This window comes from Anopheles darlingi, chromosome 2 (assembly GCF_943734745.1).
Source record: "Anopheles darlingi chromosome 2, idAnoDarlMG_H_01, whole genome shotgun sequence".
NCBI lineage: Eukaryota > Metazoa > Arthropoda > Insecta > Diptera > Culicidae > Anopheles > Anopheles darlingi.
In genome coordinates, this window is record NC_064874.1 from 68,558,557 (window position 1) to 68,583,556 (window position 25,000).

Sequence of the window (25,000 nt, forward strand, 5' to 3'; positions counted from 1 at the left end):
CCGCCAAAAAAAAAAAGCCAAACAACTCCGGAACGAAGCCCCGAACCCCGCGTTTTTGTTGGAAAATCTGCTGCACAAAAGTGACTCCAAACCGAAGTGAACCCAAAATCTATCCTGGAACCAAGGCGGACGACGGTCCGGCATCCGAGTGCCAGTTCCCGTGCGAGCATCCGATAGATCATCGATGATCTCGCGTGTCACCCCGATCAAATTGACTCGAACCGGACCAGACCGGACCGGAGCTGTGGCCATCCGGAGGACGGTTTTTATCCCGCAAAATCGAGAAAAGGAAGCGTTTGATGATTCTGAGCCGTGGTTCTGGTTTCGCCGTGTGCTGTGCTTATAGCTTTTCCTATAGCTCCCGGAAGGCACCGTCGTCGTCGGCAGTGTCGTCGCTTTTTCTCGGGAGTGGTGGGCCGTTAGCTCGAGGTCCTCAGTGTGTGAAATTCTCCTACTGAATACGCGATCCTGAATCAAAATGCCGTACAAAAAGTGTTCGGCCTCGTTTTGCAAAAATAACACTATATATGTTAGAAAGCAGAAATTGGAAGTTATGTTCCATCATTTTCCGCCAGAAAGTGAATTAAATCAGCAGTGGGTTCAATTTTGCAAACCAACTGCAAAGTGGCGTCAATCCAAAAACAGTGTTATTTGTTCGGAACATTTTAGGGCGGATGATTATCAGCTGGAAATATCTCCCTCGTCCAGAATTCATCCGAATCTAAAACGATTAAAGTTAACAGGTATGATATCCTCCAAATTCCAATTCGACTTTCATCTTAGATCAGTCTTTTTATTTTAGCTGTTCCTTCCGTTATCAAAAGAAGCGCAACTTTAAAGAAACCCAACACAAATGGGCAGTTGATAGAAGAAAAGGTAAATGAAGTTATAGATCCTCTCGATGAGCCGATCGTTGCTCCGGAGTCCGATGTAGAATCCGATACATCTACACGGACTGCGCCGCTTGAAGACGATTATACGGATTTGGAATTCATAAATGTTAACGATGTTGAGTTACACCAGGCTAACAAACGTATTATCGCTCTAAAATTGGAAAATAAGAAGTTGATTGAAGAGAAGGAACAATTAACGGGCAAGGTCAATAAGTATATCATCCAAAATGAGAAACTTAAAGCTGAAATCAAACGACACAAAGAAGAGCTGGCAAAAATGCTTAATAGTTATGTAGATACTGCGAAAATAGCGCCGATCATAAAAAATAAGTTATCATCTTCACTATCGTACAATCAAATAGATATTATTTTAAGCCTTAAAAAGTGGGTCCATTGGACGATGGATGAAATTAGCTCAGCTCTCACATTGAGATATTTTTCGAAACGAGCTTATAGATATTTAGCAAGAAATTTAAACTATCCCCTTCCTGCCTTGTCTGCTTTACAACGCCAAGCAAGAACTATTAATCTAAGGCAAGGTATATTAGAAGATGTTATCAATATGATCGGCAACTTTACCCGGACTTTTACAATAAAAGGCAAAGAATGTGTTTTAAGCTTCGATGAGATGAAAGTGTGTAAAGCGATGGAGTACGATAGGGTAGCAGATGAAATTGTGGGTCCTTTTGAAAATATGCAAGTTATTATGGCGCGTGGCCTTTTCCAAAAATGGAAACAACCCGTATATATAGGATTTGACCAAAAAATGACAAAGGACATTATAAATTCTTTGATTAGAAAACTCAATGAGAAAGAGGTAAACGTGGTTGCAATTATATGCAACAATGCGTCTAGGAATATTGCCTGTTGGAAACAATTGGGGGTTGAAAATTGTGCTAGGCCGTTTTTTAAACACCCGATTACAAATAAGTATATCTATATTATTCCAGATAGTTCCCTTTTGTTAAAACAGATTAGAAACTGGCTTTTGGATTACGGTTTTGTTTACAAAGGAAATACCATTACTGCTGATGTTTTATATAATTTAGTGACTGATGGAGAAATGGGCGAATCAACACCAATTTTTGCATTATCCAAATCACATTTTTCAATGACGTCGCATGACAGGCAAAATGTACGAATAGCATCTGAACTATTATCACAGAAAACAGCAATTTCTCTGCGTCAATATTATCCTGATTGCATTGATGCGAAAAATATTGCTGATATCATAGAAATAATAGCCCTTTGGTTTCGCACATCAAATCCTTATAGTGCGTTTGATGAATTAGATAGTAAGAAATCGTACATTGGAATCGAAAAGCAATTTTGTGCATTGGACAAAATGCACAATTTCATTTTGAATATGAGGGTAGTAGGGACATCAAAGCTACAAATGTTCCAAAAATCTGTGTTGATGCAGATCACCGGCATAAAAATGTTATTCGTAAACATGCACGAAAAACATCAAATACAGTATTTGTTCACACGCAAGGTAAGCGAGTAGAAATTAAGGTTAAATTTACACAATAGCTAATATAGTGTTTCTTTTCTTTATTTGCAGTTGAACCGAGATTTGTTGGAAAACTTCTTTTCACAAATAAGACAGATCGATAGTATTTATGAGCATCCTTCTCCCTTAAATTGTTTGCATAGAATAAGGATGTTGGTATTTGGGAAATCACCAGCAATTTTACAAGATCAAGCAGTTGAGCAAGAAAATCAAGCGATACCTGAAGAAAATGAAAATTTTGTTACTGGAACTTTATTTTCTTGTCCTGATATAACACCAAAATCATGTGAGCTCGAAGCGCCGGCGGATTTTGACGATTTTATAAATTCGGACTCAAGCGAAGTGATAAGTGCGGTTGATAGTACTGTAGCATATTTACCCGAGCATGAAAGCGACGGTCTAGAATATATTGTAGGACTTATAGGCAAAAAATTCAGCGCGGAATTTCCCGAGCTTCAGTTGGGAACATTCAAATTAAATATAAACAGCGACCACGACTATTCCCATTCTTCAAATGTACAAAGGCTTTTGCCAGATGGAAAACTGTTTGTTGCATCCGATCATTTTTTAAAACAATGTTATGAAATGGAAAAAATCTTCCAGAAATCTCATCCAAATGGAATATTTAAAAATCCACGCAAAGTTGTAAAGAAATGTTCCGGAACGATTGAAAGCACAATGCCGGAAATACCGTCAGCTATTATTAAAGACTTCGTTATGCTTCGAGTACATGCACGAGTACGGTACATAAACATGCAAATTGCCAATGAAAAACCAGCAAACGGTAAAAGAAAATCGACAAGGATAAGGAAAAGAACAAAGAAGATTAGGACTAATATTATAATTTAAGAAATTAAAAATCAGAAACATGTGTATACTGCAATAATACCGGTGATGGACGTCTCATCGTCTGAGCGTCTCATCTACTGGTGGTAACAGTGCGCCGTACGAGCAACAATGTATTCCGGTGCATGGTGACATCTGATCGGTTAACTGCGGCCTCTCTACCAAAACAAACGGGACGATTATTCTGGAAATAAATACCTCCGGTACGTACCGGTGCGATGTATGTTGTCCTTTACCAAACGTGTGAGTTTGTTTTAAATTGTATTCTAGTATTCGAAGGTTTCAACTTGGGTCTCATTTCGTAATTCAACTTTTTTTCCCACTTCCACCTCTGTTAGTATTTCATTGAAGAAACAATGGCCTCATTCCAAGAATCTCACTGTAAATCTTTGTTTAATAATTCATGTAGTTTTCCGATTGAAGCAGGACATTGCGCTGTTGCTGGTGTATCCTGGATATTCCCCCAGAGGAGAAAGGCAAAGAAGCGGTACCCTTTTTTTTCATTAACCGATTTATTAAAAACAAACTAAACAGGTTCAAGGTATTGCCGTTCGCAGCTTGTAAGTAATCACAGTCTATGATGCTTATTTTTCATTTTAACGCTTGTTGTACGGCGATAGAGAGGTTTGTCATGAATATCGTGACGTTCTATTGGTTAGCTTTCTACAATGGTCATCGGTAGCCGTAGTTGCTTAAATATTATAAATAGCTTGGAGAAAGGGAGAAGTGACCAACAACGGTAGTAACAGTTTAGGGAGTATAAGATGAAATCTCTCGAAGCCATCGGTCACTGACCGCATCATATGGGCACCCACTTTCCTACTGGTTGTAGTATTGACCAGTGTAGTCCAGCTGGGCACGTCTGGCTTCATCCTCCGCATATTTGGGATTATTTTTGGCTTCCTGCTCGCGGCGTCGGATGCCTTCGTAGATTTCCTTCAAACCTTCCTGGATCGCCGGCGGGACGGGCGGCGTTGTTGGGAGGCTGTCGCTCTGCACGCGGAATCCGTTTTCGTCCGCCGTGTACTGCACCTGGATGATCTCTCCATTCGGTGCCTCGTAGGAGTAGGCACCCTGCTGTACCAGTATTCCATTAGGATGATCCTCGGAAGCATCCTTCAGGTATCCGGACTCTTCATGGACAATGTTGTTTCCAGTCTGATAGCTACCGGGAGGTTCAACAAAGAATTCGTTTAATATGCTGTAATGTTGGGCATAAATCTGAGTATCAATCGCGGTACTTACATCGTCTTGTAGCTACCGTCTTCTCCCTGCTGTTTGTCGTACTTCAGAATGGGAATGTAAGTCGTGGACTCATGATGCAAGTGTGGGTCATGCTCGTGCCGTTGCTCATGCTGCGGTCGCCCGTAAGCAATTGCAAACAACGCAAAGATTACCTGAAGGAGCAATGGTGAAACGGGAAGATTTTGATTTCAGAACATTACTTTGTAGATTAATAGGTTTCGATCATGAAGCGATCTTGCTTTTTAAAACAATAGACAAAGTAAGCACTATATGTGGAAGCCTTGTGCACCAGAATGTTAAAAAGTTTCTCTCTATCTTTTGCGGTTTATTTTTCCGAAATAATGTGTTTAAGTTTGTCAACAGCCGGATCGACATAAAAACTAACACTGTGCGATTATTCCGTTGTAAATGCCACCGTTTTTCACTTGTCTTTCAACACGCGTTTGTATGTAATGCAAAGACACACTATTCAACACTCACCAGCCGTTTCATTTTCACAGTTACACTCGAGTTTAACAAACTACACGGGAACACGTTTCCAGCAAAACCGTGCAAAAGCGCAGACTATTCGATATTATTTCCCAACCGTCGCCGTTCAGACCACACCGGAACACCACTTGTTCGTAGGAAGAAAGTGAAACAAACACTGCATGGGAGGCTTCCCTGCTGATAGGTCTTTATATACAGAAAACCATCCAAGCCATTGGCCCATTGGGTTTCCCTCTCTGCAAACAGCCACCAGCGGATGGCTCGACTGAAGATGTCGGAGACGGCGGGGGGGTCGCCGTTGGGGCTGGCGCTATTCCGTTGTTTTCGGGGGCCACCACCCACCCATCGCCCAAGCTCCCTTCCAGATTTGTTTCTCTTTCATTTCGGTCCGCAGTTGCCAGACTACGCTGCTGCTGCTGCTGCAGCTGCCGCTTCCTCATCGAATTGCCCCCCGTTGAGATCGAGATGCCACTTCCACTTCCACCGATGGGAGGAGGGGTGTGCGCACCGGATTTCGGATTGCAGCGTTTGGTGTTACGGTTCCATCGTGGCACGCCGAAAGATGCAAAACACCCACCCTGTCTCTATGTGTGTGTGTATCTCTCGGTTGCACCATTGCAAACAGAAGCCTCGCAAAAGGGGTATAGCAAGAGCAGTTCATGCGTCGCTGGTTTCGAACAGAGCTCGATACCCGGTCTCGTAAGAGCGGGGCATGTGGCATATACAGCCTCCACCATCCCCCAAATGCACTTGCAATCAATGTGGGAGACACGCGGCACGGTTCCTCGTGTCTCGATGCTGCAATTAGTCGACTCCGGCGGCGGCGGCAGCAGAAGAAGAAGCAGTAGCACCAGCATCGACAACCTCCGGCAAAGGGTGGTACTTGGCCCATCTTTGGCCGCCCGCGGCGTGCACCATACCGCACCAAGGGTCGTCTGCAGGAAAGGTGATGCCCTTGGTGAGAATGTAGGTTGAGATGAAGTTCTTCGCTTTTGCTTGTCTTCATTCTTGAAGTTCTTCGTTTCGATTGTTACCGAATTGAATAATTGTACCTGGTTTGGCCACTTCATGCCGGCTGGCTGGCTGGTGGAGTGTCCCAGAACAGAAAATCCACTTACCACTGTCAGTGGTAAATGTATGTGGAATATGATTGAGTAAATCCGCCGTAGAAACATAGTACCAGTTGCCTCGGTATGTGGAACGGAATACGGCTCCGCCAACGATCCCCACCATCATCACCCGCATATTACGCATATTTGACGCAACACGCAAACGCCCCGACGAGCAGCTTTACCATAAGTATGTGACATTTGGCCGAGTGATGCCGGTGGAGCCGGGCGCGATCCATGCGATAATTCATTAATAATCGCGCGAATCGGTCCTGTTTGCTCAAATCCCCGTTTTCGGCGAAGGATGATGGGATGGGAGGCTTCGGAAAAGAAATCGCCTTCGCCGTGTGCGCTGGAGGCGCCTCACACGACGACTGCAACCTCTCTCTCGGTTGCTCGGTGATGCAATAATCCATCTCCTTCGGGTTTAGATTGCACAACGCGGCTTCTCTGTCCCGGTCAGAGCCTCTGTTAAAGGTTCATTTCTAGCCGGCCCGGGCAGCGGGCGTGCGCTAGATGCTTTATTTGAAATATGTAGGTTCCCAGCGCCCAATAACCTCCTCCTCTACTACTCCAACACGCGAGGTCAGTGGCGATCGTCGAACGTAAAGTTCAGTGCGCCATCGGTTGTTCTGCTGCGGCGGCGGCTGCTGCTGCTGCTGCTGTTGCTGCTGCTCATGATCTCAGAGAAAGGATTTATGAGTTTTTTTGCTTTCGCAGGGGATACGCCTCGCAGCACTTCAGCAGCGTCGAGCAGCGCAGCGTTCCCGTTGACGATCGCGATCGCGATCGCGATGTCGAAGCAAATCGGAAATCGGAGAACCCCACCCCCCAGTTTTCCCATCACTCTCGTTGCCGCTACGATGCGCTTCGGGCGTACGGGAGGGATCCATTTAAGAGCGAAAAACAAAAGTGAAAACCCCCGGTCCAGCGGCATCCCGTCAACGCGGTTTGCAATAGAATGAGTGAGTTTTGGGAAAGTGAACCGTACGCGGACGTACCACAGACCGATGTTACCTACGAAGACAATGCTGGGCTTGATTTATGCCCGTTGGGTTGAAATCGCTCTCGAAGTACTCCATTAATGGGCCGTTCCGTTAAGGAGATATATAACGTGCGTACCATCCGAGACGGAGATGCAGATTGAACTTGAAAGGCATTTGCATCGCAGTCCCTTTCCTCCGGGCCCAGAAAGTGGACGCCGATTGTCTCGCTTTCGTGGCGTTCGTTCAACCGCGAGGTTCAATCCATCAACCGATCGTTGACTCGCGTACCGTGGCGTGCCGTGTGGCGAGTGGCTCTATGCCCGATGATTGCATCGCCGCCGTCGTCGTCGTCATCGTGTGAGCCGTCCATATCTTCACCTTCTGTCGCGCTTCACCAACCCCGGTCGGCCCAAAATGGACACGATTCGGAAGTGATCTTCGTACGCTCAAAGATCGATTGCATAATGCGGCAAAGGGAAGGCCACGCAGAAGGTCCATTTGATGGACGCGGTAATGTGATATTGATGCGCGAACCTTCCGCCTTCCGTCTGCCGTCTTCGCGGGCCACCAGCACCACGGCCTTTATCATTTGTGCGTTAGATAAGCTCTCGACGGATGGACATGTTCACTTCGATGATCGAGTTTGGTCGAAATTATCATGGCCTGCTACCCAAGGACAGCCAGTTCATTAGGATTCTCCAGAAACACAACGCACCGTCTCGAGGTGTTCGGTGCAGTGGCGTTCGTTTTTGTATCGATTGTGACTTTATTTGCTCGCAATTGGTTATTGGAGCTGGATAAAAAAAAAAAACAAAACATAAAACATAAAACTCGCCCGGCGCGATGCCACGCGCCGGTCGTTTACGGGAGTATCCTGGAGGTGAAGAAATGCGGCCTCGTCCTGAGTGAAGATTGCCCACAGCCGGTCGGTCGAGGGAAGGGGCTGGACTAGAGCACGGTTGTGCCAAACGTTCCCCTTTTTACGCACTGGGTGCCACCGGCAGATGGTCACCCTGCGGCTGGAAACCGTTCTCATCGGCGATGTACCTGTGTGGCGAATCCGGAAGAGCGTTACGGTTAGCTGCGTTTTGACGCCTGACGCCCGGTGACGGTGCGACGATCTTTACGTAACCACCGTGGAACCCGGGCGTGGAGAAGAGAGAGAGGGGGGGTGCTTACTTCAGTGTGATGATCTGACCGTCCGGGGCCTGGTACTGGAAAGAGCCGGTCTGCACCGACACCTGCACGTTGTCCTCGCCGATCTGACGTCCGGTTTCATCCAGCTTCGGTACCTTGATCGACTTAATGGTTCCCTGATCTTCAACCTTGATTCCGTTCGCCGACTCGAACCTGTACGGAAATAGTGGGAACGGAAAAAAGGGGGCGCCAGTTAGAGGGAGTCACCGAATTCGATTGTGCGACCTTGTGTGCCCTTAGCGCCTCCACCAGCAGGGAGTGTCAAGGGTCAAAAGGGGCTTGTTCGCAGTGGTTGACATTTACGCATAGTTGAAGGAACCATCCGGCTGCACGTCCGAGGTTTGGCTAACGATGGCCGCCTGTGCGTCTGCGTCGGCCGGTGCCGGTGCGGCATAAACGGCCACCACCGAGAGCGCTACCAGTGCGAATACGGTCTTCATTCTGGAACGTTGGAAAGGGTTGGTGTTGCACTTGCACTACACGAAAATTGGAACCTTCGGAGGTCTGGGCTCGGTTCACTCAGTTCCTGGGAGCTGTTGAGCTGCTGTATTAGGATAGCACGGTAACACTGATGATTAGACCTAGTGCCCGATAGGCTTTTATATTTACGGATGATCCCCTTGCTGTTGACACTAACCATCTCCCGGCGACTGGTGACAGATTCGAGGTCGTGCAGGCGTGCGTCTCCGTCCAGTCCGTCCGTCCGTGCGTCGTCTTCGTCTTGGACGCCGTCGTCCATGTGCGCGCGCACTATCCGGGGAGGGGCCCCCAAGATTTGTTTAATTTTCGTCATTTAGTACATATTTGGCAAGATCGCGCTGTTTGCTCTGGCGTTACGCTTTTGTCGCGCACACACACACACACACACACACCAAATCACGCATCACGGTTTGTGTCGTTTGGTGTGTGGTTGGCCTGAATGAATATGTCACTTCGACATGGAAAAGGTTGAACGCGAGCCGAGCGGAGATAGAAAGGATTGCGATGAAGTGATGTGAGTGCGGAATGCTACCATCCATTCGTCGAAAGATCTTATTTTTGTTGACCGGATTCACGCCTCGGCATGCACACTGGAGACCTTTCCTCCAACCATCATGCTCCATGGATGTTTGTTCCATGGGTTGAAGATGCGTGAAATTTGCAGATGGATGGTTCGGGAATTAACACTGCCGAGTGATTTCTGGGAAGGCCACTGTTATTCGGCGTTCTTCTTCCTGGTTTCCATTGATGATGGAACATGCTATCGATTGAAACGATGAACGAAACGAAGAATGGAGTGTATGTCGATGTCGTAGAAGATTCTGTTTTTATTTCTTATTTTTGAAAGGGAAACGCATATTCGCAGAAACTCGGACGAGAGCACACAACGTTGGTGTAAGGTAAGCGGCGTTGATGCAGTTGATGGTCTGGTAAATAAACCTTCAATATTGTAAACAAATGCAATTTTGGTACCCCATTAATTTTCTGCCGTTTGAAGGACATTAGACTATTTATATCGTACAATACGATCTCAAGATGGAGTGATGTGCAGATAGGTAAATAATTTGAGCCATTATTATTGACAAAACGGGATTGTTTGCAATAACACATGGCACTAAATTTTGGGATTGTCTTTTACCTCTTATCTAGTACAGGTGATTTTATTAAACATTTTTTTGTTAAAATTGAGTTACTCTTGAAAAATATGCACAAGAAATTTGATCGTGTTGAGGGTGTGCCGCAGTGAATAATCGCGCCGTTGATACAATTTTCTAAAAGCATTCTATGTACTTGTTAGGAAAAACACAGCAAGGATGCTTTAGAAGCTAAGGATAAGGATCTAGTACCTTAACTAACTAGACAAGTCTTTGTTAGCCAACACTTGCTAGATCTACTCCTGCTTGTAAGCTACTGTCTAGTAATCCAAGTTATTTAAATCCAAATGACTATTCAACCGACAAAAAATAGTAATCTTAATTAAAACATACATGGTGTCGTCTTGGATTTAAATATTCGTCAGTTTGGTTGCATCGAAAGCTTGCTTGATATCATACGCATAAGTTATTAAATACATTGTCAACTGGCGAAACTTATGTTTGTCATTGCGACTGCCATGAGCATCGGTTCCGCTGTAATTAGTTCACTTCTGGTTGCCTTTTAATAGCTCTAATTTTAGCCATTCTGACACGTCAACAATATCTCACAGAAACATTCGATTAATGAGCGTATTGTAAATATTAAACAAATACCGGCCAATAGGATTTTGAAGCTTTATTTGAATTTTAATTAAGATCTTTAAGACCCTTCTGTAACCTTTAAGGCTACCTGAAGCTACTCCAGTTCCAAACAAGATCACATCATTCAACGTTGCAAACCATTGCTCCAACGAAATCAAAACATAAAGGGCAATTGATCATCTGGCGCATGAACCTATCCCCAAAGTTTCTTTCCGAGCCGCGACAGATCATGGAAGTAATGTTGTACTTTGCGATCGCTCTAGACCAAACTGCCAGCTGCCAGTTGGCCAGCGGAATAGGACAACTCCCCAGAACTCTCGGTTCCCGTGTGCGCGATACTCGGATGGCGGTGCACATGGCACGTTGCGAAAGCTCCGCGTCGCGACCACGATCAACGGTAGGATTTTGCACCAGCCCAGCTAGCTTCCACCTATTCTAGACACAAGAAGCCATCTCAGCATGTCAGGTCGTCGCTGCTCGTGGCTGCTGCTAGAGCCAGCTGCTGCTCGTGGCTCTAATCCGTGCATCTGCAAAGAAGCCAACCAGCCAACCAGCCAGCCAGCCAGCCAGCCACTGCATGCCCTCAATTTAGCTCGGTTCGTGACCGAAAGTCGATCAGTTTTTCGGTTTCAGGTTGCAACAAAACATTAAAATCATCTCACCCCCCACACCACTCACATACACACACACGCGCGAGCGCAACGAACAGGGTAATTGAGTTTTTGGTAAGGGTGACTGTTGTCGGCGTGCCAGCCAGCCAGCCAGCCAGCCCAGCATCCAGCGCCACGGTGGCTACGTCTTCGTGGGTCCGCTTTGGGTTGGTCTATGCTGAGCCGCCATAGCAAACAATACAAACAAAAAACGGGGCAACCGAAAAATGGATTCCAGCTTACCTCCCCCCCCACGGGATCCCGGCTTGCCCGTCACGAGAACTTCGCGGATCAAGTCGCGGAACCGGTGGAAGTGGAACCGTAGCGGGTAGGAGCCTTATGCCGCGAACCTCGGTCGCTCGCTCACGGAGTCTCTCGGGGGTAAGGGTAGCAAGAAGCATAATAATGTAAGAAGAAAACATAAGCCACGGGTCCACGGAGGTAGGGAGCCCGAACGCCAGCCAGCCAGTCATCTCGGGAAGGGCGTTTCTTGGTGACTACTCGGCTAGTACTCGGCGATGCCGTTGGTGTGCTTGGCCTGGTCTGGCCTGGTCTGGCCTGGTCTGGCTGTTCGGTACGGGGATTCTATTACATTGCGCCACCTCTGTCAGTGCTTTCGCCGACCGAACACACACATACACACATACACACACACAGAGGCGTGCTAGCAGGGCTGGTCGACTCCGCCACGAGGACCAAGAGTGTGGGTTCGCCGACCGGTACGGTTCACCCTATAAAAGGCAATCGTAGGATCGTTCTAGGGTGCAGTTTCGGTTCGGTCCGTTCCATCATTCCATCATAAGTTGTCGTTAGTCTGGCCCGACCGGCCCTGACTGATCCCTTTGGTGACGTTTGGTAACAGGTTCGGTTCAGGACACTCCGTTCGTTCGTTCGTTCGTTTCACCATGATGCTGAAGCTCGTTGCAGTACTGCTGACGGTGTTGAGTGTGATCGCAGCCCAGAAGCATCATCAGCAGCAACAGCAACAGCATCATCAGCAACAGCATCACCAACAGCCACAGCAACAGCAGCAACAACCGACGACCGATCCACGGTACAAGCAGATCCCGATCGTCAACGTGGAGAACGTGCTGGAGGTCGACGGCAAGTTCCGCTACAGCTACGAGGGTGGTGATGGTACGCGGGCCGCCCAGGATGGTCAGCAGATCGTGGTGAACAACCAAGTCGGCACCGCCTCCCAGGGCCAGTACACGTACCAGGTGCGGATCGATCGAGCATCGAACACTAGCCACGCTGCAGGATTTTTTTTGTTTTTATTAATCCCGCCACTCTGCATTTATTTTTCTTTCCCCAATTCCCCAGGGAGACGACGGTAAGACCTACTCGGTGACGTACATTGCGGACGAAAATGGATACCGACCGATCGGGGATCATCTGCCAACGCCACCACCAGTGCCGGCAGCCATTGCCCGCGCCCTTGCCCATCTCGCAACGCTGCCACCGAAGATCGAGAACGGTCGGAAGTTCTAAATCCCGGGGGTCAGACCTCAAACCTAACCGAAACCTTGCGTTTGAAGTAAATAAACCGTTCCCCGTTCCTTTTCACCACCCACCGCGCGCTGAATAGTTTCCATAGTTGGTTTTGTGGGGGATTTTATGCGAGCTTTATTACGCGAGCGTTGCTGCAAATGCAAATACACTTAAACATGGGCACTTCTTCTTCTCCTACTTCTGGGTTTGTTGAGCCTTCCGCTGGCCACTGGCAGCATCATTTATCATTGGTTGGTTCATCGAGCGATCCGGCGGCGACGACGACATCGTTCAGGGGAATCGTTCAGGATCATTGTGGCGCTGGTGGTAGGCTGGCGAGATACTCCAGTGCCTTCTGGATCTGGGGTGGGATGGGTGGCGGTGTTGGAAGGTGCGCCCCGGACGGTTGGAATCCATTCTCGTCGTCGGCCGTGTAGCTCAGATCGACGACGGTACCGTCGGGGGCGGTGTAGCTGATAGAACCGGCGGCCACGATTACATCACTGGTGTCGGGGCTGCTCGCACGCTTGAGGGTTCCCGTTTCCTGACCTCGGATACCGTTGGCCGTTTCGTAACTGGAGAGCAGAAAAAAACGGGGTAGAGAGGGCGCCAATGAAACGAGAGTGAAAACCGCAGCCCGCCGGCCGGTACATTGTTGCTGCTGCATCACCACGACTCGACGGTGCGTGTGTGCGTGCGTGCCAGAGATGGAAGGAGAAGTAGGAGGAGGAGAAGTAGACTCTAACGTCACTGTGCTAATGGGTTTTACGGGTCTCGGGGTGGGCTGCGAGGGTGCCATTGAAACATGCTAATACGCTCCATGCTCGGGAGCCGCAATCTCATCGTCGTCGCCGTCGTCGTCGCTGCAGCGCTCAGCAGCTTCTGCAGCAAAACGCACAGCAACCCCTGTCACTGTTGTCGATGTGGGAAAGTGGGGAAAGGGGGTATAGAGGTGGAAGTGTGGGTTTTTTTTTGCTGGACAGATCGGTTCTCGAAAAGCTTTGTGTTTATCGTGACCCAACCCATCGGTGCGGATCTTCCGAATGATCATCATAATCCAATCTGCAATTATCGACCAATTATGGCACCTTCAGCGGTGGGGCGGGAACCGCGAGACCCACGCAGGAAGGAAGTGGTGGAAAGGAAGGCCTCTTTGATTACAATGTTGGGCGTTGAGACCACCACGACCGTCGTTGAGTATGCAAATTGTACGGTGCAGTGTGTGGTGAGGGAGTGACGCGTTCTTGACGCTAGAAAAACTCGCTGGAAAGGCGCTTAGAGGCGTTTAGAGCTCACCTGTACTCGTACTGGCCGTCCGGATCGATGTTGTTATCTTGCTTCAGTATTTCCGCTTCGGCATCGGACCTCTGCGGAGCCGCTAGGCTAAGGGCGACGCAGGCAGCGAGAAGACAAATTTCCTGACAAACGAAATGGACAGAAGATGCATTTGTAAGCAAGTCAATTTTTGGTATTGTATCGAGCATTAGTAGAAACTATTACTATCTGATATTTTCGGATAATTTCTATGATCCAACACAAGTTCACTGAAGTGCAAACACACAACACAATGCAAGATCACGATCCATGCGATTGGTTTGCATCGTCATTTGCATCATCATTCACCGAAAGATCTGCTCGTAACACACTCGCCCGTCATCGCTGGAACCATCTGCTGGAGCTGTGGAGGATCCGATGAACTGTTGGGCGTCCGGCGTCGGTACACCACACTTCCTTCCTCGATGTCGTAATGCCGGAATCGAACGAACAATTGCATGTAATCGCGCTAGACGATCGCTGCATCACCAGCAACGGCATCGATCGATCGACGGATGCTGCGCCGATAATGGTTCGATCCTGTTCCGGCCCAACCGGATCGGCTCGGATCGGAGCAGCGCCCGCCAATCATTACCGAATTTCACTTTCCACGTAATTTCCACTCCACACACACACACACACACACGCGCACGTACGTTTTCAGACACTATTGACCTCTCGAACCTCGGCAGCGGTGATGACCGCGTGTATGGCTTACCAGTTTCATGTTGATGGCTTATGCTGTTTGGTACGCACGACGCACACGCGTGAAGGTTGTGATGCTGGTGATGTTGCGGGGCTAGGCTACTACTACTACTCGACGTGCCAGGTACTACTAGTGGCTGGCTGATAGTGGAAGCTAATGGAAGAATAGAACCACTGGGCAGGGTATTTATAGAAGAGCAGCATGTGCAGCAGCATGATTGTGATAGTTGGGTGCGCACTGCAACCGCCTGCCTCTCTCTCTCACTCTCTATCTCTTTTTCTCACGCGCCAAGAGCGCTTGACTTGCTTGATCTGTCTTTGCCTCCCACAAGTCTCTGTCATATGCATTTGGCGGATGATAAATTTGAAGCTAAAGGGGCAGGGCACCTAGGTAGAGAGGACTTCGCAGCGGAGGAGAACCTGCGCCATAAAATGTGGATGACGCTAATGGTGACGATGGGCATCAGCGATTCATCATGGGGTGTACATGTACGAAGGCAATCATTTCAAGCTGCTTTCTAATCAAACGAACAAGTCTATGAATGATTTAATCCCTTGGAAGCCACTCCTGGTGTTGGCGGGACCTTGGCGTTTGAGGGTTGGTGCCGTAAGTAGAAGAGCTAGAGGGGCTGTGTAAAGGAACGTTGGTTAGTTGGATACATTTCCGACGAATCCTTGAACTGAAATAACATTCGTGTTAACCACGAATCTGGCTACCTCGTAGGTTAATGTGGATGTCACGGTGTCTGTTCGATAGTAAGGGAATACATTTCGTACTTTTTCGCTTGACAGTGGAGGGAATAGAGAAGCTTGTCAATCGAATTTACATGGCTATGGTGCACAAAAAACGCAAGAACGCATTCCAATAGCCTCAGAACTCGTCAAAATGGCACCGACGGAGTAACCTGAATCATTCTTCATCAGGCGGCACCAAGATTGTCGGGAATAAATTAGCATCTTCCTTTCACCTCAAACGAAGCAAACCGGAGCAGCAGGAGCGTGCATCATGCATGGCGATTCCTCCGATACCGCGACGGATGGTTCTGGGCGCATCCTTGATGAGTGTGTAAATGGCTTTGGAGAAGGTGATTGTCAATGATGCGGTACCGTTGCTGCTGCTGTTGTGAGAGAGAATGCAGGGTGCAGTTGACACCTAGAGTGCAGTACGGGACACTATTGCGCTGCGATCCAAGCCCACGGGTGTGCGTGCTGGTTGACATTTAAATATCGACAGCTAATGTGTGCCACAGCGGATCACTCTTATGTCATGGTTCACCAGCTTGGGGTTTTACCGTGCGTAAATTCCGATCCCAGGCCAGGCCTAGATGCTAGCGGAACCGCCTGCAACACCCGAGTGATGTGTCGAGAAATGGAAGGTTTCTTTCCGAGTTATCTATTGCTTAAAAGTGCTGTGTAATTGGATCTAATAAGTAATTTAATTGGTCCAACAATGGTATTTGTACCTAACAATCATCATCCCTTGTTCATATGATAAGAATCTAAGCCAATGTACGGTGATAATTTCTTTTTTCAAGCGTTCACACTATGCGATTTGAGGTATAGACATTGGAAAAACCATAGAGTCTAGACTGTTCGTCTATTTTGAAAAAGTATAAGCTTTATCTCTAGATTTTTTTTCTAGAGCTACGGTACATGTTTCGCTAATGATCTATAGTCTGGGCGAGGACAATAAATATATTTAATACAGCTTTTCCTCAAAATTTTCTTGCTAACCTATTCACTGATTCTCGATTGATTAACGCATGCATAAAAAAGAGACAAAATTCAAACAGGGATAAAAAACTAAGACAAATAATTAATGTAGTTCTATAGATGACATTTGAATGGTAATTTTCTATATCACTTTTTCCACAAAAAAAATCTGAATCTACGAGCAGTCTACCGGTAGTTAGCCGATATTTTCGACGTGGCACTCGAGAAATCGTCTGTGCACATGATTTTCAGTGATTTCTGTGCATTTTCCACCAATTCCTTCTCCTATTTCTTCTCAAAATTGTTGCAATAGATGCTGCGATTCTGGATTGCACTGAATTTTTGGTCTTCCTCTTCAGCATCCTTTGGAACTTATTGTCGTTCCTGACGTCGGTCGTACAGTAACGAGCAATTTCCCGATGCTGTAATTGTTGTCCAATAGTGCTAAGATGCAGTAGATACCGAAACAGAAGTCCTTGGCATCCAAAAAGCGGAAAATGGCGGACTACCGTTCTTTGAAGAAAAAGTCTTTGAACAAAAGTCAGAACGGAATAGCTTCACTATTTTCACCATCACGTTTAGAGTTCAAATGATAGAGGTTTCAAAACATTGTGCAAGTTAACTGATAAAATTACCTTCCATGTGTAGTTTACAGAACTCAAAAATCTGTCATAGTTTATTTTTTATCATCACCCAAAAATTGTCTCTTTTTTTAAAAAAGTTAAAAGTCTCTCAGTGCTTTGATTTACACTTCTTCGCAGCGTGCCCCTCCTACTAACGGACAACATTCAAACATGCTTGCATACAACGCTACCCGATCGCTCTCGATCTCCCCAGGGCGGTTGTGTCCAACGCGAAAGCTCTCGCTGGCAATGTAGTAGCAACAGGCGAGAGCTTTCAGTATCGCGGTCCGCACCCCTCGTACCGGATTTGAAACAGCACCTTTCGCTCGGAACACGTAGGTTTATGCTAATGCCTCTTTCGATCGTATATAATAGGTTTTGCATGCGTTACACACTTTCAAGCATAGTTATTGATTGAAGATAATAGCATCATCATCATCGTCGGAGCGGGGTAAGGGAACGCCACATACTTTATCTTTGCGCCTCCATTATCACAAATCTCCGGGAATGGGTTTTGAGCAGAACAAAGCATTACACGCTGCTTAAATGAAACAGCGAGCATCCTTTTTCTGCTGTCCCCTTCTTGGTTGCTTATCATCCCAGCAGTGTTTCTATCTTGCTTTTAGTCTCACCCCACCAGGCCAACCAGCCAAAGGGGGTGAGCGTATGTTGTTGATGGAGCTTCAAGATGTTCCAGCGAACATCTTGCACGCGCCGCTCGTGGCGACATTATATATGAATCAGATCGTTCGCCTCAACTCGAATCAGTGAATGAACACATTAGCATAGCCTTTTGGGTACCTTCAGCCTCCCCTTCCCGGTGCGTCCCACGATAGCATGTATATTCTATCGCCGAAAAAGCGTGCATCCGATCAGCGTCTTCTGCGGAAGGTTACATCATGCCACCACGAGATGGATGGCATTTTGCAAACATTGAAAGCTGCAAATGGTGAATCGTCGTTCTCGTTCGCTCACCAGGGCAGGGTCGTAAAACTCCAACTCGCTCGAGCCGGATTCTGGTCCATGATCGTATGGTGTGGTGTCGTGGTGACGAATGGTGATGCTTGTATGTTTTGATTGCCGCTAATGCTTTCATTTTCACTATGCAGCCGATCGATGATGACCGATCGATCGATCGATGGGCTACGAATTTGCAATCGGATCAGCACGGATCACACGTTTGCTTTTGGACCAATGTTGACCTGGTGTTGGTTCGCGGAAGCCGTAACCTGGTAGCATTGACACAAGCGTGCAACCAGAGCCGCGTGCGCCAGCAGCAGAAGCCTGGATCAGGTTTACCGGGAAACCGTGGGTTGTCTTGGGAGGCTGCGCCAGTTCGCGGTCACGGTGCTTGTTGCTGCGTATGTTCGATGCGCCCATCCATCCATCCATCTATCCATCCTCCCACCGATCCGAAACCGCGTGTGACGATCGTCTTTTAATATTTTGAATTTTATCGCCACTCTGATTTGAATACCGATTCCGTGTAGGTCATCCGATCGAAGGATGGCAAAATGGTTCGCGTTCGCGTTGCCAAGTACGCGGCACGGGGCCAGAGAGCCTTTGATATTTCGGCTGTCAAACTTTGGCGAGCAGCTTTCCGAGCAGAGCTCACCGGGGTCGCCCGGGGCCAAAGGAATTTTGAAGACGTTTCGGTTTCGGCTGCCAAGAATTGGTGCAGGTCCATACGCCTTCGATACGTCAGGGCAGGACACCACCACCACCACCACCATCACAAGCACCAGCACCACACCAGGCATGATCATCACTTGGTGATAAAACAAAGCAGAGCAGAAACGAGTTCAGCGAGCGCTAGACGCGAGGTGGCGATGGTCATGGCGGCGCTCGGTTTATGGCCACCGTTTCCACGGCACCACCACCACCACCATCACCACGGCACGGGATTAGCATATTTGCCTTCAGCCGGATTCCTTGTCGCACGGAACCGACGGGGCATCGCTGACTGTCGGGGTGTCGAAAGTGAAGCTAATGGCGGCCAAGTGCCTTGGCGGGGGCCTAGAACGAAGCGAGGCGGAGAGGACGAGGCGCGCCAACGGTCCGTGGCCGTGTCGCGAGGATGGTGATCCTCGCAGAAAGAATACATAAGATGCTCAGCGAAATTTGCATACGGAACTGCACAAATTCGCGCTAGAGTCCGGTGTTCGGCCACGAACTGGTCCTGCGGTGGTTCCTCTTTCGCTCATTTTCCTTGCGATTTAATTTTATTTTGATCCGAGTCGGAGCAGAGCGATCGCTACGCCGATCGGACGGACGATGACGCGGGGGTGCCCGGCATTTCGATCCGGCGCTCGCTCGGCGGAATGTGGTGGTCTGATGCGCTGTTGCTAGACCTTCGCCATCGCGGTCGCGACAGTTTGCTTGCGATGAAAAATGTATGTTTTTCTGGTTCTAAGCTTCGCGAAGGCTATAACTGGTCTGGCGACGTCGATGGCACTGCAGAGGACACGGGTTTTTGGGTCCTGTTTTTGTCGCGTCTGCAACTCTTTCTCTATGTCTGTTGTGTGTGTGTGTGTGTTGGGCGAGTAATTAACAGTCTGCGGAACGCGCGAAACCGAAACGGTTGACCCCGGAGGAGGAGAACTGGCCCCGAAACGACTACTGCTAAGAATCGTTTCTCGAACCAGGATATGGAATATCAATTTGTTTTGTGTCTCTTGTCGATCTCGAATCAGCGCGACAAATGTTGTGCAAATTTCCTTTCACTATCGGTTAGCATTCCTTTGTTCTTAGAATGGGGATCATTTTAAGCAAAGTGTGTATCCCCAAAAAAGATTAACATCACGATCAGGTCGAGCGCTTGGCAGAAATCTTCGTCCAAAAATATCATTAATTAACACTTTGGATCAAGTTTGGGCCGACTAGTTGCGGTGAGCCACTCACTCAGAGTTTTCTGTTCTAATTAAGTGATTGAGCATCTATTTAACAACTATAAGTAGAACAACGAGTATTATCGGCCTCGCAGCGACATTTATTGCTTTCCCGCCGTCCTTTTATCGTCATGAGATGTCGTCGTCGTCGTCTTTGGTGGACCATCTTGAGACTCGGTGACCTTTCGGGGAGCTATCAGCCTGCATATCTTGCCCGAAATGAACGTACACTCGGTGTGTGTGTGTCTGCTGGCTAAGTGGAACATTTATGGTCGCATCATTTTATTGCTCCGGAGAGAGGAAGAGCGAGAGAGAGAGAGAGAATGCTTTTTCGGCAGATTGGGCGGGAGGGAAGGCCAAACCAAACCCATCCGCCTCGCCAGCGATAACGATGAATCAAAAGCGGTCCAAAAAAGAGGCAGCAAAAGCTGCAGCGGGCACGCGGGTTATTGGGTTTGGATCACTTTATTGTCCTGGTGGCCGGTGGGGCTCGATGAATGCACGAAATGCGCTTTTTCAATTCTTCGAACAACGGATCCAAACCGATGACGATCAACCGGCGAAACGAAACCGGCCCCGGACAGGTCAGGTGGTACCGGGGCCATTCCGCCGGTCTCTTGGTCCACCTTGGAGTCTCCACCGAGTATTTCGCCACTTGTATTCACTCCGCGCTCCGCGCCCCACGGGCCTCCGGGAATCGACCTCCTCTACGTACCGCACGCTTCCTCGTTATGCGTGCGATTGGACGCTTCGATAGATTTTTGCAGCTGCATGCGAAACAGACTACAGGTTGTTTGCTTGTGAGAGCGGCCGTAATTAGCGGCCAAAGTTTTGCCGAATTCCGGCGTACCCGGCGCTGGCTGGCCAAAAGAGAGTTCAAGGTGCTACGTCGTGTGACACTATGGGGACTGATTCACGGGGAGCGACTGAGAATAGCCTTAAATGGAAAGAAGGAGTGCTTTGTGCAAGCTGACACTTGTCCCCTGGATGCGAAAGCTGGAGTCGAGAGAAGAAGAAGGTTTCAATGGAGAGAATTGCAACCAAAAACACGTTCCGAAGTTGATCCGAAGTTCTTGAGCTTGAGCCGTTGGACAAATTCGCGTCGATTGCCAAAAAATAGAATTCGCAAAGATCGACACAACTCCTGTGATATAAATCTTCTAACGAAAGTGAATTCCTGATCAGCAACAAGAAACTATCATATATTTATAGCATAGAAATCAGCCTTCTTATCCACCGGTCTTAATGAAATGGAAATGGAAATGAATGCCGGCCACCCTATGTGCCACCATACACACCGTGAGCGCGAAAGCTGGAGCGTGCTCCCAAAGATGCGATCAAGTTCGACGAGTTCAAGTTCGGCAAGATAGCGAAACCGATGTCCACCCACCACCACGGATGGACCATGGTGTCTCCGGATTCGGAGCAGTATGTGTGTAGTTCAAGGACTTGGCCGTGGGTAGCACACCAGAAGATGGCACCAGTTGGATCCTTGCCATGTGTACTGCCCGAGTATCTTCAGGCCCAGTTCGCTCCAAATAATGCCCCCTCTCTTCTGTCCTTCCCCAGGTCGTGAGGCACACGCCAGCGTCACGCCATTGACCACTGCTTACCGCTTCCATCCAAGCGCAGTAGTCCGGGTGCTCGTGTTGTGTTGGGGACGAGATATAATATATTATAATTGATATTATATGTAGATCAGGTGGCTTCTTCAGGCCCTGGTCCAACCGAGCGCTCTCCCTTTCGCGCATGGACTGTTTGACTCGTTCGGCCTTGCTCTGGGAACCACGCGAAACGGCAGATGAGCACGCCTTTGCCTTGTCGCACGCGCTGTCGGCAGCAGTGACAGTTTGCTCCGACAGGCTGCGTTGATGTGGCAACAAAAGACAACGGTTACCCGAGGGTAGCGAGCCGGGGGTCGATCGAGACGAGCCGCTATCGAAACGAAGGATAGATGGAATCCTCCGACCGACCCGGTGTGGCCGACCGACCGACCGATCGACCGACGACCTAGCTGACCAATAATGGCTGCTGGAGCGGCCGATAGTGGGGACCTGACTAAACTCGATCATCTGCCGCCTCGGTCGCACTTCTGCCAAACGCCTTACTCAGTGTGTGTGTGTGTGTGTGTGTGTTTATGTGGTTTGGTTTGTTATTTTTTTCGTTTTCGTTTGGTTTGGTTTGGTTTCAGTTTGCCGTTTGCCGTTTCTTGTCCCCCCGAACGTCGGGGAGGGATTCGTCTTCACGTTCCTTGTCTGATAATTTCGGAAAAGAAGCCGGGCAGAATCGGTCCCCCCGGGGAGGGCGGACGCGACAGCGAGCGAATGAGCGAGCGAGTAGCGTCGGTTTTTTTGGTGGCCCCACGACCAGCAGCCATTTTGGTACTAAATCGTAGTATAAAAGCTACGCGAACCCGGAGATGCTACAACATTAGTTCTTCTGCTTCGGTTCAGTCTAAGTCTCCCAAGTCTGAGCGGTGAAAGCAGCGAGGAAATCCGGTCGTCTGAACCTTCGACAGCAAGATCCCAACAAGATCCAAGATGAAGTGTGTTGCACTGGTAAGTGGTGTGCAGTGGCTGGCGGCACAAAACGTCAACAACACGCAAGTGGTGCAAGTGGTGCAAGTGGTGAAAGACGCGTTGGTGTTGTTGGCTCGTTCGGTGCTAATATGGCGGTGCTTCTGACGGTTCTGATCTCCTCACTGATTCCTGGCCTTCGATTCGATTCGTCCTCTTCACAGTTGGCTCTGGCCATGTTCGGTTGCGCGCTGGCGCAGAACGCTGTGCCCAACGATGGCCGCTACTATCCCGAGTACTACGAGACCAAGTGGGATGATGGTCGCTGGCGCCCGGACGGCCGTGGTAAGTACAGCGACGGCCAGTACCGCCCAGGTGGCCAGGGAGGTTCGGGAGGATTCGGTGCCGGTGGCGGTTCCGGTGGATTCGGTGCCGGCGGTTCCGGTGGATTCGGTGCCGGCGGTGCCGGTGGATTCGGTGCTGGCGGATCTGGTAAGTCTGGAGAGCTGGTAGAGTCGAGGCGGAATATTTGGCTAAGGAATGCAATGGAATGGAATTCATACCGCAGGTGCCCTCGGAAGCCGATTCGGAAACGATAACTCTGGCAGCAGCTCGTTCGGTGCTAGCGCTAGCAGCGGCTCGGACGGTTCCGGTAGTGCCTCTGCCTTCGGTGCTGGAGCGGGTGCTGGCGGTGCTGGTGCTGGTGCTGGTGGATTCGGTGCCGGTGGTTTCGGTGCTGGCGGTCTCGGCGGTGGACGCGGGTCAGGATCGGGCGCTGGACAGCGCGGCAAGGGATCCGGTTCCGGTTCGGGCTCGGGCGATTACGAGAAGATCAAGGAGCAGGTAAAGCAGTTCAACGAGGACGGTTACTACTACAAGTACGCCAACGACAACAACATTGAGGCCGCCGAAACGGGCCGCATCGATAACCGCAACACCGACGATGAGACGCTGCGCGCCAAGGGCTACTACGAGTACGTCGGTGATGATGGCCAGAAGTACCGCGTCGACTATGTTGCCGATGAGAACGGTTTCCAGCCGACCGGTGACCATCTGCCGACGCCACCACCGGTGCCGGAGGAGATCGCCCGTGCCCTCGAGTACATCTCGAGCCAGCAGCGAAAGTAAGGCGGCCATAGCGAGGCGTCCTGGCGCCCCGAACCAACCAACCAACCAAACAGGGAAAGGAAGAACAGAGGGAGCTAAAAAGAGCGAAAGAGAGAGAGCGAGAGTGATAGCGAGAGCGAGAGAGAGCAAAGGAGTTGAAGGGTGAAAGATTCTAGAACATTCGAGGATCTGATCCACTGCAGCTACTCTCCCTCTCTTACTCTGCTGCACAACAGTCATTCAGTTCCAGTCCAGTCAGACCCAGAAGAGTCAATCAGTCGTCAGTTCGACCCTCCGTTCGACACGATTTGCCACAAACCAACCGAGACCGATCCTGTGTTCGAATTGTAAATTATTAGTTTTCAACCGAATAAACAAACGTTAAGCCAATAATCCCCTTAGTGTCTCTCTCTCTCCTTCTATACACGCCTCGTCAGCACTAAACCATCGAGTTGATCAGACATTTCCTGGCAATATCCTGGCGGCAGATCGAAGTACGAAAGCGCAGCTCGGCGGTGATTTAGGATTAGATTCTATTATCGTTCTACCGTTTCCGCTTCGCAAATGCACCCCCTCCCCTTCTTCACGCCTCCTCCTCAACAGTGGAGGTAGATGCAAACGATCATCTCACGCGTTCCACGGACGCATTTGCATTAATTGATCGTTCGGTGTCATAAAAAAGGTGTATGTGTGTGCGTGTGTGGTTGTGTCGCGGGTCGCGAAATGGTTGGATTGGATGCGCTGCAGCCATTAAATGTAACTATATGTTTCCGATCAGCATCAACGGTCGAGACCATTCGAATCGCGTCGCGTCACGTCGCAGCGAATTTTTAATGGAAACCGCATACCGCCGATTCGAGAGCGCGTGTGGAGACGGAGGCGAAGGTGAAGCTAATGCGACACGTTCCATATATCTTGCGTGAAACTATAGCGCCCAGTTGATAATCAATTTATTCGTCGATTTTTCTTTTCGTTCTTCCTCTTTCGTTCGGGCTCGGGCTTTTGAAGCCGACTCGAGCTGCCGCTGGCGGATGTGTTGAGGTGTGGGATGCTGGCCCGGCCCGGGTTTGGTCGCAGCATCTTCCTCCCCTTGACCGGTTGACCTTGGTTCGGTTGGTTGGTTCGGTTGGTTGGTTGGGGAGTTGCTCTTCTGGGTATCACGTAGCCGAGTTGGACTACTTCTCCCGATAACATAATTAGCAGGTGTGACGAGTGTTTTTGCCTTGTCGCGGTCCGTCGAATGAAAGCGAAAGGAGGGAGAGAGGGAGAGAGAGAGCCCCAAGATTGGGTGCAATGTCACACAACGGGTTGCACAACTTGTGCGGTTTGATGGATTGATGCAATCCGCTTGACAGCTCATCACATTAGCTCTTATCATGCTTGAACATTGTGTGAAGGTTTTTTGGTTCGGACAGATCGCCACAACTGCACAATGCCTTGAACCGCGGTCCGTCCGCGGCCGTATCATCAGCAGATGTGATCTAGATTAGCCGAAACGA

The 25,000-nt window shown here is 48.9% G+C and overlaps 5 protein-coding genes across 6 annotated transcripts; 2 read left to right on the top strand and 3 right to left on the bottom strand.

Moving 5' to 3' along the window:
- Positions 1 to 4,071: 4,071 nt before the first annotated feature.
- Positions 4,072 to 5,106, bottom strand: LOC125952425 (endocuticle structural glycoprotein ABD-4). The gene is made up of 3 exons (XM_049681884.1): positions 4,978 to 5,106; positions 4,498 to 4,649; positions 4,072 to 4,417 (listed from the first exon to the last, which is right to left on the bottom strand). Exons 1-3 carry the CDS (start codon positions 4,987 to 4,989, stop codon positions 4,072 to 4,074), a joined length of 510 nt encoding a protein of 169 aa, XP_049537841.1. The 5' UTR covers positions 4,990 to 5,106.
- A 2,807-nt stretch (positions 5,107 to 7,913) lies between these two features.
- Positions 7,914 to 8,833, bottom strand: LOC125952440 (cuticle protein CP14.6-like). Its single transcript, XM_049681902.1, has 3 exons — positions 8,582 to 8,833; positions 8,261 to 8,431; positions 7,914 to 8,128 (listed from the first exon to the last, which is right to left on the bottom strand). The coding sequence occupies exons 1-3, from the start codon at positions 8,716 to 8,718 to the stop codon at positions 8,062 to 8,064; spliced, it is 375 nt and encodes a 124-aa protein (XP_049537859.1). The 5' UTR covers positions 8,719 to 8,833; the 3' UTR covers positions 7,914 to 8,061.
- Positions 8,834 to 11,921: 3,088 nt separating this feature from the next.
- Positions 11,922 to 12,717, top strand: LOC125952426 (endocuticle structural glycoprotein SgAbd-3-like). The gene is made up of 2 exons (XM_049681886.1): positions 11,922 to 12,364; positions 12,468 to 12,717. The coding sequence occupies exons 1-2, from the start codon at positions 12,050 to 12,052 to the stop codon at positions 12,633 to 12,635; spliced, it is 483 nt and encodes a 160-aa protein (XP_049537843.1). The 5' UTR covers positions 11,922 to 12,049; the 3' UTR covers positions 12,636 to 12,717.
- Positions 12,718 to 12,760: 43 nt separating this feature from the next.
- Positions 12,761 to 14,825, bottom strand: LOC125952436 (endocuticle structural glycoprotein ABD-4-like). The gene is made up of 3 exons (XM_049681897.1): positions 14,668 to 14,825; positions 13,932 to 14,053; positions 12,761 to 13,210 (listed from the first exon to the last, which is right to left on the bottom strand). The coding sequence occupies exons 1-3, from the start codon at positions 14,674 to 14,676 to the stop codon at positions 12,946 to 12,948; spliced, it is 396 nt and encodes a 131-aa protein (XP_049537854.1). The 5' UTR covers positions 14,677 to 14,825; the 3' UTR covers positions 12,761 to 12,945.
- A 7,107-nt stretch (positions 14,826 to 21,932) lies between these two features.
- Positions 21,933 to 23,888, top strand: LOC125952389 (uncharacterized). 2 transcript variants are annotated; one of them, XM_049681841.1, is made up of 3 exons: positions 21,933 to 22,436; positions 22,619 to 22,886; positions 22,963 to 23,888. In XM_049681841.1, the coding sequence occupies exons 1-3, from the start codon at positions 22,419 to 22,421 to the stop codon at positions 23,520 to 23,522; spliced, it is 846 nt and encodes a 281-aa protein (XP_049537798.1). In that variant the 5' UTR covers positions 21,933 to 22,418; the 3' UTR covers positions 23,523 to 23,888. The 2 variants fall into 2 exon arrangements, with proteins under 2 accessions (XP_049537798.1, XP_049537797.1); XM_049681840.1 differs by lacking the exon at positions 21,933 to 22,436 and having other exon boundaries at positions 22,501 to 22,886.
- Positions 23,889 to 25,000: the final 1,112 nt, after the last annotated feature.